The following is a 16,461-nucleotide window of genomic DNA, read 5'->3' as shown; positions in this document are numbered from 1 at the left end:
GATACCTAATTGGGAAGAAGCAGAGAGCACACATGGACAAAGAGGAGGAATGACAAAGGCAGGTTTCTGATGTTCCTCTGCATCCTTCCTTCCCTCTGGGAAAGTTCCCTGTATATAGGCGCCTGTGTCCTGGGTGAGGCATACTGTCAAGGGCTGAAGAAGAATTACTGGGATACATGTGCAGCTGCTCCTACAGCTCTATAAGAGGACTTTAATTTAGCACCAGTTCCTTAATATCCCACTAGTCTGGTAACACGGCTGTGTTTTCCTCTTCTATGGCTGAATTGCCTTTTCAAGGACAGTCCTTAGTACTACGTTTCCATGGGGGTGGGATATGGCGAGTACTAGGTGGGTGAGATTCCCAGCCTTTACTTGCAAGGGATATTGAATAATGCAGTTTGTTTATATGTGTACGCATGCATGCTCACACACATACGCATGGTAAAGCTAAATAGCTGCACTTTTAGTCACAGCTACAAAATAAAGGCAGTTATTTTCTAAATAAACCTCAAACTACTAGTTTTTATATTTTTTGTGGTTGCTTAGTGATTTCCTTTCATTCAATTGCTGTATATTCCTTTATATGTTAAAATATGAGTGTGTTATTAAATTTGCAGAAACATTCCTATAATGAAAAGCTTCTGGATTAATTTAAGAACATTAATTGTGAGATATCAGAAGTATTGTAACAGTGTTAAATGAAGATTGTGTCTTTATTAAATACTGCTGTTTTTATAGCAATAGCATATGCCAGTACCTTTTGAAGGACTACCTGAAATACGTGTGTTTGAATGGGGACATGTAGGTGCTGTCGATATTTTTTTGTCCCTTAGCAGAGATTTGTCTGGTTTGTAATAAGGGATATGATACTGCTTCCAGGAGGTGTTAATATTGTTGATACAAAACACACCAGGGTAACATATCATGTTAAATATAAAATGTGTTCTGTGAAAACAGATTCTTTTGTCTGCTAAAATACTTTTTTGTGTACAATAGAGGTATGTGGTACTTTTAAGCTTCTTTGTCTTTAAAACAAAACCTATATGGAAATTGCAAACAATTTTGGTACTTCAGAAAATCATTGTTTATAGGCTTAAAATTACTAAAAATATCGAGCTGCTATTTTGTGACACATTATGTGGATTGTTTGGAATTGCAGGGCTTGCAATATTTAAGCTACTCAAATTGCAGAGTCTACCTGGAGTATCTAAGATCAGTTTTTACTATGTGTGAGGAGCTGGACTAGGGAAGTGGACTTTAGGAGCTATGCACATGTGGACCTGTTGAAAATAGTTAAGTGCTGCAGTTGTCAAGGAATTCACTCTGAGACCAAGTTAGTGGGAACCTCTTGCTTTGAGGTTTTACTGTCTGTCTTTCTGTCTATCTTTTGTCGTCTTAGGCAGTATAAGCCTGGTGTGCTTCCTAGGATTGTATAGGAGTTTCACCTGAAACAATCCCCCTGTAACCAGGATAGCCCTAGAGCATTTGGTAACACCTTCTGCTTTCTTCTTGTGGTACATTAGGGCTCCCACAGCTGTTGCAGAAAGTAGCGAAATACTCAGTGGACGTGGGCATGGGAGGATGCGGTACGGATTTGTCTCTGTTGCATTCCCCATGCTTGTGGAGGACATGGCTTTCCCAGTGTTCCTCTCCCACCTGGGTTCTGCAGTGGCAGCCACTCTCCTGGGAAGGCAATGGTCAGGACAGCCAAATTTCAAAGCCAACCTCATCAGTCAGAGAAGGCCTTTGTGTATGAAGCATTACTCATCTCGTCTGCATGCAAAGTGGGATGAACATCTTTGTGCTGGTTTTTCTAACAACACACCCACAGTCCTCTGACGCTAATGACTTGTCAGGCTGTGAAACCTGCTTCCTTAGCAAGCTCTCCTGTTTTATTCTGCTGCCTGCTCTTGTTCATTCTACTGCCTGGTCTGTGGGGAAGGGTCAAGTAACAACACTGATTCTAGTGCAAATCTTTGTAGGTCTGTGTTGCTGGAAGTCCGGCCAAGAGGAGGGAAGAATGAGTCATAGTGAATACTTCAGAGATTTTCAGAGCCAATGTCTGAGTTACTCTCCTGCTGTACACTAGCCAGGCTATGAATTGTGTTTTATAAGGTTAAGCCAGATGGCACTGTGAAAGGAGCACTGGGAGAAGGAACTGTTTAATGTAGTAGGAGTGTTTCTATTCTTAAAGGAAACTTTTTCAAGTTGATACAGGCATAAAATTGGATTCCTAAGAAAGGTATACTCACTGATGCCACCAGTAATGCAAAGAATGCATTGCACATAAGCATGATGGAAGAGTATGTACATTTAAAAAATATTTTCACTAAATATTTTTGGTCTGCTTGAATTGAACAATATTTTATTCTTAAGAGTGCTTGTCTGTATTTATCATTCTTCAGGTACAACCAAAAGGGATAAAAAAGGTCATTAACTTCAGATGACTTGTACTGCAAGTCAGGACCTGATAGGAGAAACGTGAAATTCGCCAGTGAGAGACGCATGGGGAGAGGAACAGAGTGACAAATGGGAGGGGGGAGTGCAGGTAAATGCTACAAGTGTACCAGCATTTGAGGAATACTTTGCTTTCGTCTACTGATCATGAATGCACAATGAAATACTCAAAAGAAGTTGGTCAATATGGCCAGGAATTCAGTTTTCATCCCTTTAAAATTAGACGCACCCAAGAATTAATTCTGTTAAACTTTTTTTTTTCACGTGATGCAACAAAGAGAAAAAAAACCCAAATTAAATATGTGACAAAATGCACTATTCTGACCCGCAAAATGGTAAATAGAGACTGACTGATACAGAAATAACGCATTAGAGAGACTTTTAGAACTACACTTTGGCTGCTTAATATGTGGGATAACCCTCAGTACATGGTAGGGAATAGAAAGCTGTTAGGTTGTGGAGTTTATCAGGTCAAATAAACTATTTGTGGTAAGTAGTTATCAATGCTTTTGATTCAGTGCAATTCTATAGACTTCTTGATATTTCTGGAAATTATTTAGAAAGGACAGTGAAAGATAAAATAAAATTCTACTATAATTAGCTAAAAAAGGGGCAAGAAACATTGACATACTAGTTATAGAAAGATACCAAACAGGCAGTGAGAAATATGCTTCAGGGAGAGCAAAATGACATTTATTGAGAGGAAATGAGATAGAGGGGAATGTAGCAAATGTTTATATAGCTATAAATCACTATCAAATGTGCGAAGGAAAAAATCAGGGAAGGCATATAAGAAAGGTGGTAAAACTGTAATGGTGTTTTGCTAGCATGTTTGATAGGGTAGTACAACATAAAGTATTACATGTTTGTCATCTAAGAGGAAGGTATCACAAAATGCTAATGTAAATAATAATCGAAGCTTACCATTTTGTAGTCACATTGCAGGGTTGTGGCATATACAGGTGAAGTTATAAAGTGAATGAAATCTAGCTGGACGCGTAGGCTCAGATAGTAATGGTCAGTGTTTCAGTGTGGATGTAATAGCGATAAAGGGAGAAAACTTTTTAGCTTATCGTCACTTGTAGTTGATGTCCAATATGGAAGCACACCTTTTGGCCGTTCTCAATGGATAACTAAACCCCAGGATTTAACCAGAAGGTCCTGCACCCACAGCAGAAGTGCTTGTCCCCAATACTGGTGAAGTATTTAATTTTAGAACACCCTACCTGGCTGCAGAGCAGTCTCTAACTGAAATAGGAGGGCAGATGAGAAAGGGGGGTTGGGGGGGAAGTATGTTAAAACCCAGATTAATTTTCATGTGTTCCATGTGGCAGTATTAGAATGGGAGGGCAAAGTCTGTACTTGCAGCACTGCTTCTTGGAAAAGATCGTTTCAGCTTTTATGTGGAGATTTCAGATGTCCCCAGGGCTCCCCAGAATATCTGGTCTATAATTCAAGACTTGCTTTTCCCTTGCTGCTCCACACTTACCCGCAGAAAATTTCAAGGCCTATCAGTTAAATGTGGTGCACAGTCTGTGCTCCTGTGATACCCAACATGACAAAAGAAAATGGGGTTAAATACAATTTATTCTGACAATTTACAGGTTTACAAAGTGAGAAGGAAGAATTTGAAATAATACCAATATATTATTTATTTCATTTATCTACACTCTTGACATGTCAGTCAGTTCCAACTGATGATAGACACTGATTGATAGTGCTTGTGCCAGCAACAGAAAAAGAAACTTCCCTTAAGAGTCACTAGCATGGTGTCAATAGAATAATAAAGCAGCAATAATTCATTTTGTTCAACGGCTTCACCTGAGCATGAAATTCTTAATAGATTAGGATAGAGCCTGGTATGACAAGCAAGGTACTGGTCTGGGGCAAGTGAACCGCAACTTACCTTGATGCTAACTGAATCTGTTCTTCCTCTAGCAAAAATCAGTGCCCAATACGTGGTTTTTAGACAAAGGTTAAGTGTTGAGTATGTTGGCATTTTTCTGGTTTGATCAGCGGTTTAACTGGTTCAACTGTGATTAGCACAAAGCTTCCACAGGTTGCTCTTCACAACATTTATTTTATGGTATTTAATAAGAAATATGAGGGTGTCAGTGCAATTCTTTTCCCATTATCAGAAGTGTTTGCAAATCTAAAAAAAAAAAAAAAAAAAAACAGCAACCCAACAACAACAGTGTTTCCACTGTGCTAGATTTCTTTATTTTTAGAAAGAGATTGTCCCCAGAATCTGTTACTTTTTTTATGCAGGTAACTGATTTTTTTATATATTTTTTTTTTTTAATAGTGCTGTCTCAGGTTGTATCTGTATCTTTAAAAGGTAGGGTATACATCTGTCTTGGTGTGAATTTATTCAACTTCAAGGAACATCAGTTAAGGCAGATAGGGTATCTCAGTAGGGTAACATGGAGTCCATTTAGTCTCCACATTGTTGATGCAAAGGCTTATTTAAAACAATATTAAAACAGAGTTTTATTCTTGTATCTCACTTAACCTTAACTAACATACAAGTAAGTTACCCTAAGCTCCTAAATACTTTGCTGTCCTATGAGACCTCTGGTGGCACTGAAGTTGCGTGCCAGTCAGCTCACCTTTCATATGTCCAATTCTGTTACTGTTTCCTTGACAGGGTTCATACCGTTGGTAGCCACATGTTGTGTGCTATGGATGTAGTGTTCGGTCTGAATGCACAGTAGTCTCTGAATCGCTAGCGTTGATTTTTAAGGGCAACAGGATGTCATTGTAGGCCTTTTGAGTTAAGCAACAGAAGGGCAACACTGACAACAATAATAAAGAATTTAACGGGATGAGATCATCAGTTAACATATATGCAGCACCATCAGTATTTGCTCCTATTTTTGAAAATGGAAGGAAAGAAAAATAAAGAAGCGAGATTTGATAGGAACACCCACTAATTTTATAGAATTTTAATTTTATAGAAATGAAAAGCTGAAGAGAAAAAACCCCTTAGAAATGCTAGTAGGATTTTAGAAAAAAGAATGCAACTGCAGTTGGAGTAATTGGACTGTGAAATATTCATCTTCCTGATTTTTTTATACAAGTGATTTACTTATAACTATTTATAAGCCTCTTGGGGTTTGAATGCTGATGTGTCCCACCCCCCTCTCTCCCCTTGAAGACTTTGTGTTTTGCTCTGGCTTGGTTTTGATGTTACACACACACACACATATGCCATTTATGGTGCGCTTCCTGCTGTCTAATCCTCCCTGAAAGGCAGCTACTGCTGCTGGATCGATATCCCTCTGCACAGATTAAAGTGATGTGCGTTCCTGGAAGGCTCCCCAGCTGCAAGCAGTGTGTTTGCATGTGTACTAGCATGGCTTTTTGACAGCACCAGCAATGTGTAGAATACTAATAGACATACTAAGTGTTGAATATAGCACGAGGCACAATTATGACTGTGTTGATAGAAGCCCTAAAAAAAAAGTCCATCATTTTAAGATAATGAATTAACTTGGCATTTGCTGCAAAGGGATATAGTACTACCCTGTACTCTACTTTTTTAAAGAGAGCAAGTAGTTTCACTAGGGACAACTTAGCAAAGACATAAGAGAAACAAAAGAGATGTGTGGTGATGGTGTAGCACTGCCTGGGACTGGAAATCTGTGTTAGATGCCCATCCTGATTGAGAAGAATAAACTGCCTGAGAAGAGGCAGCTAGAAGAAATGAGCACTGAACCCTTAGAGAGTAAATAATGATGGAGGCATATGCCTGCTGGCAGAATTTGGATCTTACTGTATATAGCAGGGAAATGATAGTGATAGCTTCATCACTGTTTGCATCGAGCCACGTTTTGGGGCATAGAGAACATGTAAGGGATAAAATGCTGAGCAGCATTCCTTGGCAGTTCTGGCTAGTTAACCCTTGGGCAAGGATCGGAGAGGGGCTGTAAAACTTTCAGTGAGTGTTTCCCCTAAATTTGGCAGCATTGCACTAATCTGGTTGGTCCGCTTCTGGGGGTCGGGGGATTGTGAGAAGGAGAGAGGATGCAAGGGCAGGGGTGATAACTTCAGTAATCACAGTCTGGGACCTTGAACATCAAACTGAAAAATGTGAATGGGGGAGAAATTTCAGTCACAGTCAAGCTGTGACTCCTTCTCTTTGTGCTAATAGCGAAGGAGTAAGAGACTGTCAGGTTCTGAACAGATTAAAGGAGCTTTACACCCACCCCAGCATCTGGTGCACATCTGGCAGGTCGAAGGAGAGCAGAGGTGGGAATACTGTGTACACTTTAGCTTCTGAATAGGAAAAGCCCTTTGTCCTCCAGTATTGTCACTTAGAGAGCATTGGTGGAACTTGAATTTTCAAGTTTATCTCTGTATCCCAAGGAAACTCCCATCCCAACAGACCAGGCTTGGACTGACTGTGGGAGTGGAAAAACAAAAGGTGCAGCAGGTGAAAATGGCTTCTCTGAAAGGGTGGGAGCAGGCACATCAGAACTTGTTCACCTGCTCCCCAGACTATTTAGAAATCCAGATCTGGTGCTAAGCGAAATGCCTCAGTAGTTTGTACATGTAGGTGACCATGAAGGGTGCCTGGCCAGAAGAGTGTCTGAAGGCATCTCTTCTTTGGAGGGAAAAAAAATGTTTTAAGGCTCTTAACAGTGGTCAAACTAAGATTAAAACCAGTTTTAAGACAAATTGGTGATCTTCATGGACTGCTCTGAATCAAGTCTGAGAGGTGAGATAGTGCAAACAAATGCAGAGAGACAACCAGTTACACAGCTGAGCAGAACACTGCTCCCCTAAGAAAAGCACTTTGCAGTGTATGCCACCTGCTCACTAGTCTTTGAGGACAAAAGGCTCCAATGCCAGGTGGATAAAAGGTAGCTTATTTTATGAAATAGATGTAATTTGAATTAAGAGGACAGGAAACAGAAGCCCTCATCGGTAGTACTGAAAGTTTCTACCTGTCTTTGATAACTTGTGGTCAAAGCATTGCTCCTCTCTTCAGCAGGAAGGAGTAATGTGGAGGAAATGGGGATTTTTATTTTAGTTTTTTTTAACTCCTAGGAACATTGTCCCTCCATTTCCCTCTTTTTCCTGTGCAGGCAACTAGAATAGTTTTAATCTCTAGTCTCCATTGGGGAAGGTAAAAGGTGGTTGAACAGTAGGAGAAATTGTATTTGTCCATCACCCAAGAAAGCAACAGAGCAAATGGGAACTGCACCAGCTGGGCTTTGCCTTTAAACTGGCAGGTGCCAGTCTGAAGTGGAGACTGGTGTGAGGCAAGAGTAAGCTGGCTACAGTTGGAGCCATGTTCCTTCAGAGAAGAGCAGAGAGCTGGGTTTTGGGGAGCCTGGCAGACAGACTTGCTTATACAGACGCTGTCTTGGAGCTTGGTGTGCTGCATTGTAGCTAATGCATGTTGCATCCTTTGCGAAGGACTGTCTCTACTGCTGCCAGTGGTGGGGTCCCATTGCTTTCCCATAAATGCCTCTGTGTGCGGCTACTTTCACAGAGTAATAGGAGAATCTTCCCAAAACTGGACTCTTGAACAAAACCCACTGGGCACACCCTCACCTCATCTCCCACCTCCCAGAGCAGTGTGCTAACCATCGGTGAGGTACTGCTGCCTGTGCAATACCTAAATGTTTCTTAAGGCAAGACTGAAGCAAGGTGTCCCAGCCTTGTGAGTGCCTTGGCTGCTTGGTTATGCTCCTGTCTTGCCCTGTGCTCCAATGAATATTTATAGATAACTTTATGGTGGTCTTACCAAAGAAGAGGAACAACGCCCAAGGACGCCATTCAACCTGATGTCTAAGTTTGTGGTAGCGAGGATGTGAACTCTCCTTCAAATAGAGCAGAGACCTAAGTTAATCTTCTGCATCCCAGGCAAACGTTTCAACTGCTGATCTCTTAGAGAAAAAAAGGCATGGTAGCTCTGCTACACAAATCACTGGGTGAATCAAGCCAACTGTCAGGTTTCCACCAGGGACTGTTCTCCTTGTTATATGGAAACCAGGTGGGTTTTCTTAGCTTTATGTTGTAATATATATTTATGTTGTAAGACCATGGCCTTCAGACCTGCTGTTTTATGAACTCCCTCCCACTGCTGTCCCCAGCGGACAGGCTTGGAGTTTGACCATCCTTATGCATGTAGCAATGACTTTTTTAACCCCTTTCTCAAACACATAATAGGCTTCTCTCCAGCTTTTTTTAAACCTCACAGTATTACCTTACTATGGCAAGTTGCCGACACGTATGTTACTGTTGACATTGCAGTTTGAGATGATAGCTCCACCTGCCCCCAGCCCTTGAGTATGTAATCACAGTAATGTTTCTTGGGGAGAAGCATACAGGGCTGTTGTATTGGTTTTGTCTGGCAAGGTTTTGGTAGCGGGGGGTGTTACAGGGGTGGCTTCTGTAAGAAGCTGCTGGAAGCTTCCCCTGTGTTCGAGAGAGAGCGAGCCCATACCAGCCGGCTCTAAGATGGACCCGCCACTGGCCAAGGCCGAGCCAATCAGTGATAGTGGTAACGCCTCTGTGATAACATTTTTAAGAAGGAAAAAAGTTGGGACAGAGAGAACCAGCTGCCGGAGTGAGGAGTGAGAACATGTAAGAGAAACAAGCCTGCGGACACCAAGGTCAGTGAAGAAGGAGGGGGAGGAGATGCTCCAGGTGCCAGAGCGAAGATTCCCCTGCAGCCCGTGGTGAAGACCCTGGTGAGGCAGGCTGTCCCCCTGCAGCCCAGGGAGGTCCATGGTGGAGCAGGTACCTACCTGCAGCCCATGGAGGACCCCACGCTGGAGCAGGTGGGTGCCCAAAGGAGGCTGTGACCCCATGGGAAGCCTGTGCTGGAGCAGGCTCCTGGCAGGACCTGTGGCCCCATGGAGAGAGGAGCCCATGCTGGAGCAGGTTTTCTGGCAGGACTTGTGACCCAGTGGGGGACTCATGCTGGAGCAGTGTGCTCCTGAAGGACTTCACACCGTGGAATGGACCCATGCTGGAGCAGTTAGTGAAGAACTGCAGCCCGTGGGAATGGCCCACGTTGGAGGAGTTCATGGAGGACTGTCTCCCGTGGGTGGGACCCCACGCTGGAGCAGGGGAAGAGTGTGATCAGCCCTCGCCCTGAGGAGGTGAAGCGGCAGAAAATAACGTGTGATGAACATAAACCCCATCCCTGTCCCCCTGTGCCACTGGGGGGGGCTTGGTGGTGAAATCCGGGAGTGAAGTTGTGCCTGGGAAGAAGGGAGGGGTGGTGGGAAGGTGTTCTGAGATTTCGTTTTATTTCTCATTACCTTGCTCTGGTTGATTTGTAATAAATTGAGTTAATTTTCCCAAATTGAGTCTGTTTTGCCCGTGATGGTAACAGTGAATGATCTCTCCTGTCCTTATCTTGACCTGCAAGCTTTTTGTTATATTTTTTTCTCTCCCCTGTCCAGCTGAGGATGGGGGAGTGATAGAACGGCTTTGGTGGGCACCTGGTGTTCAGCCAGGGTCAACCCATCACAGCTGTCTACAATTTGTTTCACTTATTAAAATATAGAATAATTACAGCTGTTGAGCTTTGTGAAGATCAAACTGTAGCTCACAGAAACAAGCATCCTTAGCACAGTGCCAGTTGAAATAAGAGCTAACTTTTATAAAAGGAGATTTGGAAAAAAAGCAGAAAGGCTTTTCTCAAGCAAGCTTGTATTTCTGTATTCAGGAGGTGCAAGTATATACAATAAGCAATTGTTTTAAAGAAATTTATTAGGGGAAAAGGCATTGTTCAGGCAAATGTTGAAGAATTCTGTTTGAACCTGCCAGCCTGTTTTTGAAGCTGAGGCCTTTGCAATCACACAGGGAAAATGCCTCGGTCCTGTTGAATCCCACTAGAACAGGCCTGTCCAGAGCACAAAAAGAGCATTCAGTATTACAGTCCTGCACCAAATAAATCCTATCATACTTGCTAATAAGTAGGAATTCAGTTAGCTGTATACTGTACAAGTGACTTGAAACAGAATTTTTGCTAGATAAGGCAATCAGGCCTTGTGGTAAAAAAAGAGTTTGAGGGTCATTTGTTGTGAATATTAGTTGTAAATAGGTTGTTCACAATAATACAGCAGTGGAGAGGACTATATGGTCGCTAAATGAAAGATGCTGTAAAGGTGTTCTGTATATATTTATATATTTATATAAGACAAGTTTATTATTGTCACTGCAACTTTTACTGTTACTGCTGTTGTACAGCAGATAAAATGAAGCATGTAAAAAGCTGGTGACTTTGGACAAATCTCTGTAAATCAGTGGCAGTGAAGAGCAAAGAAAATAATCCTGTAGCTTCGGTTTGCCAGGCTTCATCCTACATTTACAAGTCTGAAGCAATGTTATTTGTAGAAACAAAAGGGGCTGCCAATTTGTAGAGTCCAAAGATGACTTATCAGACAAGGCATTTCAGAGAGGCTTTTGCCCAGCTGTTGAAGAGCAGTCATGCAATGAAGCATGCTGCATGTCTGCATAACTCGCCAGCCATGTTTCAACAGCATTCTCCCTTGTAATGTGCTATGCAATACCTGTCTTCAGCATAACATGATACCTAACCTACCGTAACGTTTGTAAACCACTGTACAAACCGGCAAAGCAGAATACCGTACTTCTCACAAATTCAGTTAAATCCTTTAAGACGCTAAAAAGAAATAAACCATGAGAATGAAAATATTTAAATTATAAAAAAAAAAGGGGGGGGAAGCAAAAAACATAGCAGGGGAAGAGGGGAAAATGACTATTCACCCTCAGAATATAATAGCAAAACCTACATCCAATGCAGTATGCTAGAAAGTATTCCTAACCTGACTTTGTGTGGGATTATGTGCCAGAAGTCTATCACTCAAAACATTGACTGAAATTAATTAAATATTTACTGTGCAGACTGTCACAGGTTAGTTAATACAAGCCTCTGGAAAAATCTAAATATGCATCTTTATATTTTGGAACTTACAGTTCAATAAAATGTTCTTTGACAAAATTAGTCTTTGTGACAGACATGTTGGGTATTTATTGAGTATTCTTTGCTTCTTTTGTATTTATAGGCAATCGGTGAAATGCAGCCACTCGAGAAAGAAAATGAAATCCAATCTGAGATTCATTCAAACAGCAGGAATTCTCTTCTCCATAGATTCCTATTACTATGTTACATATAGCTGTAATAGCTGAACACCATCAGTTGTGACTTAAGTTATGTGAATAAATTCTGTCATTTGTGGTTCCCACTCTTCCGTCCATTCCCCAAAAGGGAATTTTTTTGTGCAGAATATTTTGTTGTTGCTTGTTTTATTCACACACATATTAGATAAATACACCTATAACTACATTACATTCCCTCCTTGGGGAAGTAATGCTGGGTAAAGTAAGCGCATACATTCTCCCTCTTTTCTCTGTCCCATCCCCCTCATCCGTGTATAGTTAAGGGAAACAGTGTTGCATGGGAAGGAAGGGGGAATGTTTGTGAGGGCTCTGTGGTTCAACCTGCCTCTTAGAAGTCAGTTCTTGCACAGGTGGCTGTCATGCCTTTAGAAGCGAGTTTCACTGCATGAGAGGATCAGTGTTGTTGACTGCTTTCCTTTTGTTAGACCATTGTTACAGTCTTCTTGCACCAAGCCATTTGAACATCTTGAAGGTAAAGTCTGAGCCTTTTAAACTCAGGATGTCTCGAACTTCAACTTGTACCTTCTGAATTCCAGTGCTACAAACTTTCGTAGTGTATTGAGTCTGGAGCTCACATTAATCATCCTGTTCACAGTAATCATCCAGCTGAAGTCACATGCAAGTGAGGTTTTCTCAGTATTGCTGGGAGTAAATCAGAGCCTACTTTTGCACTTGACTATGCAATTTTCCTCACGCCAGGCAGGTTGAGTTGCCTACCAGTGTTGTGCAGCACTTTGCCTTCATATGAAGCTCATGTTTTAGTTCCAAGGAAAGAGTGGGGAGAGTAGCCTTTTGGCTTCAACTGACAAATCCTGTTGACAGTCCCTTTTGCCATTTGACTCCTAATAGAAACTAGAATAGCCTTTGGCAGGTAGCACATGAGCACCTTAATTTGTTACAGCTGTCAGAGGGATGTGCATTGCTTTCTTTTCTGTTCTGCCTGGTTTCCTGTGGAAATGAGGCTTTTTCTGTCATGCTCGCTTGCTCTCTGCCAGCCTGTCCCACCCTATCCTATTGACTTTTGGAATCTGTTGGCCAATTTTAGTCCTTTTTAACAGTGAGGCACATGCCTTAATGATATTAAGGTTCTACCACTGTAATGAATGTTGGCAGCGAGATAGTGGAGAGAGATGTAATTAATGCCTGTACTGATGAAAAAGCTTCAGTGTGTGCTCAGCGTGTTCTGGGTATCAGGCTTTATCAGCTCTGTTGTGAATGAAACTGCCTGGTTTTATATTGTGTGAGCATTATTGTGGCGCTTTAATAGGTGGCTTTGCTTCTGTGGTTTATCTTGCTATTGTGTGTAAGAGCCCTTATGAGGGTTCAAAATGCCATTGAGCATGCCAATGTTGAGTGTGCAGGCTGATACTACCAAATACCAGTGTTGCTAATTCTGGGAGATAATAGAGCTGCATGAGGACAAAAATGTCTTCTTTCACTGCCTCTCCTGGCCTCGAGTCCTTAGCTATTCTCATCTTACAGGGAGGCCAGCATCTGCTGCCTGGGGTCTCCAGCCTGAAGCAAAGATTGCAAAATCTCGGGCTGCTGACACTTTCTCTCCATGCCAGAAATCCTCCTGGTATCATATAGTCCTCACCAGCTTCTCTCCTGGGACCCAGGGTTCCCACCTGACCTCCTCTTCAGAGGCATTTCCCTGTCTTGCTCCATTGCTGTGCAGCAGGATATGTGCGGTGGATGGAGGAGCGACATGGGGAACAGCTCACTTCCCCTCCTGTTCCCATAGAAAGATTGTCCATGTGGTACCACCGTAGAAGGGAGTAATGGAGATAAGACAAACTAGTCTAGCCATCCCATTTAATCTGTTTACACAAGGAAGCCAGTTTGACTTGCATAATTCAGACATTTCCTCTCTTACATGATAATCTCTTACCTTTTTCACCTTTAACATTCTGTAAAAATGTGGAAAACCAAGTAAGTTTTGCCACCTGGACAAAAATCATAAAGAAAGATTATTTACTTGAAATTCCAAAGAGTATTTACTTGGGTTTGAGCAGCTGGTCTAAGATAGCCAAACATTTTTACAGGGGACAAACAGCAGAAACATACATTGTTTTGAAGTTTTAAATTTATAAAAGGTGCATGTTGGGAATATGGTTAAATATGGTATGCGCAAGTTCAAAAATCACATCCTTTAGATCACTGCCTTAATTGCCTTTTAGACTTGAGGTTTAGAATTGACCTGTCAGACTTTCATAGAATAGGCTGTTTTTATTTTGAGTTATGAGTCTGAGACAGAAATGGCAAATAAGAAGATGTATAGCCCAGTAATGCTAGGGGGTTTTTTAACATTCTAGACTTGGCTCATAGTGATGCTTATAGATTATCTTGGTTGAGTCCCTGAATAAGTATGCAATAAGCGTATTATTTTTTTTCCTGTAGCAAGATATTTAAGCATTAATTTAAGTGTAAGTCAGCATGTCATGACTCTGTCTTCCTGCAACTTAGTCTATCTTTTCTGGTATCTTTAAATTTTGTTTAGACTTTTGTGTTACTTTAGTCTTATTAGTGGTTCTTGCCAGCAATCGGAAATAGTATGGTAGCCACCACTAATTCTGAGAAATGGGAAGAATCAATATATGTACGTACACACTGTTCTATAAGCCTTTATTTAACATGTTTTTCATGAATCCTGATTTTTTTTTTCTTCTCTCAATGTATATCCTAGTGGTACATGACAGAAACTGTATGATGAGTTTGCAGACTTGTCTACTTACACAAATGTTCTTTCTGGATATTTTTTATTACTCTTATTGTGGAATGTATTACCTAATCTGTAAAATATCAAAAACACTGTAAAATGAGAGATAGCAAATTACTGCATACCACACACACACAATTTGTTTTATTAAAAAATGCGCTCTTCTGCTGGAATACAGAAAACTTTAGGGGGTCTGCAAACACTTTAATGAACAGTTGGAGGTTGGCTTAGTGTTGGTCCTAAGTAGTAAAACACACAAATCTCTCTGAAATGAAGTATGTGATTAACCTTCCTTGACAAATTGGACCTATTATGAATAATATGATACCATGGGTCAGAACAAAGCAAACTTCGCACTTTTTGTTTTTGTTGATCAGTAGGATTTTTTTATTGCTGTGCACCAAGCCTTTTGATTTTCATAGACTGATTTTTTTATTTGTAAAGTGTTCTGAAAGCAGCCCTGAATTCTCAAATGATGCTATGGCTTTGCACAGCTGGAGTACCTGGAGCAGCAGCTCTCCTGAGGGTTGTCTCACTGGAGCTGAGTGAAGGGAGATTGTTTGCCCTGGCTCATGACTCAGAGGTTTTAAACAGACTGGCCATGGGTGACTCCAGGGAACATAGGGGGGTTTGCTTCCCAATTCTGGATTTAGAATATGTGTTTCTGACATTTATTTCATACCTGCAAAAGGTTATTTGAAGAGTATAACTTGAAAATGTGGGAAAAGGAGAAAGGCAAAGGGGAGATTTCCCATTGAAATTTTGTCTATATTTTTTGTTCTTGTGCTTTTGTTCCAGTGAAATGAAGCAGAAGTTGGATGAAGAGGGTAACAAGTGCAGCATCCTTTCCAAGCAGCAGAAGTTCAACGAGCACTGCTGTATTCGCTGCTGTTCCCCTTTCACATTTCTTATCAACAGCAAGCGACAGTGCCAAGACTGCAAGTACAACATCTGCAAGAGCTGCGGTTCTTACCAGAAGAAGGAGAAGGCTTGGATTTGCAGCGTCTGCCAGCAAGCAAGGTAAAGGCTTGTTGTTCAGCAACCTGTGTAAAGCAGCTGTGGCCTGACCTGAGCTTTTCCTTGTATTTGTCAGGAGTTAACGCTGGTGGAATAGAACATGAAGTACCTATTTACGTAGGGTTTGCTTGGTTCCTGAGGTGTGATGTGCCTGTTTTTTGTAGAGGTTAATTTGTTCCGAGAGTGCTTGGTTACCTGTTGCATTTTATAGGCTTGCATAGGTGGACTGATGAATCAACAAGCAGTAATTGGACTTAGCTTAAGCAGGGCTGGGATCCTGAAATGCCTGGGTTACTAATGGAACCTGAGCACAGATGGTGGTAAGGCAGTTAATCATTTTGCAGCAAATCCCACTGATGGGTGGGGAGTAGAAAGAAGAATATTGGTGAATAGATCATCCAGCTGTGACTGTGTTTTGGAGTGCTTTTCTAAATGCCAGTTTATTGGTGGGGATGCTTTAGGCTTCCTTTGGCAAATACCCAGAGAAAATAGCGGTGCAACCTGTTATAATTCTTAACATCTGTTAAGAATATTCTGCCAGGCTTCTATTTGCAGAGGGTATAATGGATTTACTATCTCACCCTTTTGAGGCTAACAGAGTCACAACATTTAAAGATAGCACGAGAAAAACAAAGTAAATGCAAGCAAACATGTAACGGCAGCAAAGGGGCTGTTACTTGGATGGTGACTGTGATAGTCCATCTTGTCTGCATTGCAGACCAGGTTCCTAAAGCAGCCTTAGCTGTGGTGACGTAGCACTGACCAAGGCCTTTTTACTCAGACAAGAAGGGTGAATGAAATAACTCAATTTCTCATAGTTTAATTTCGAACATTGGTGACTAAAGCAGCTGAGCAAATGTGACAAAGATGGCTGTTTATTCTTCGTCTTTCCTTTTAGTGGAGAACACAGGATGAAGACAAGAGCCAAGTCCCTTTCCAAAGCTGCATGATATTCCTGTGCTCACCAAAGACTCATTGCTCCCAATTGTTTCCAATCCAACACCTACTTGAAATTTAAACTTTCATATAGTACCTGTGAATGAAGTGTGTGTCCTTTGACACAGGGCCTTAAAATCGTAGGGATCCAAGATAGATGATGC

At 41.4% G+C, this 16,461-nt stretch overlaps 1 protein-coding gene across 6 annotated transcripts in view; it reads left to right on the top strand.

The window, feature by feature from the left end:
• Positions 1–16,461, top strand: part of MYRIP (myosin VIIA and Rab interacting protein) — a 239,002-nt gene that overhangs the window by 96,902 nt on the left and 125,639 nt on the right. For all 6 annotated transcript variants that reach the window (XM_049817221.1, XM_049817216.1, XM_049817218.1 and 3 more), the window contains exon 3: positions 15,143–15,364. In XM_049817221.1, coding sequence (XP_049673178.1) covers positions 15,143–15,364 — 222 coding nt within the window. The remainder of the gene's footprint in view (positions 1–15,142; positions 15,365–16,461) is intronic.

The sequence above is a fragment of the Accipiter gentilis genome, chromosome 14, assembly GCF_929443795.1.
Source record: "Accipiter gentilis chromosome 14, bAccGen1.1, whole genome shotgun sequence".
NCBI lineage: Eukaryota > Metazoa > Chordata > Aves > Accipitriformes > Accipitridae > Astur > Astur gentilis.
Note: the sequence above shows the minus strand (reverse complement) of the source record. Positions and strands in the feature narration are given on the sequence as shown.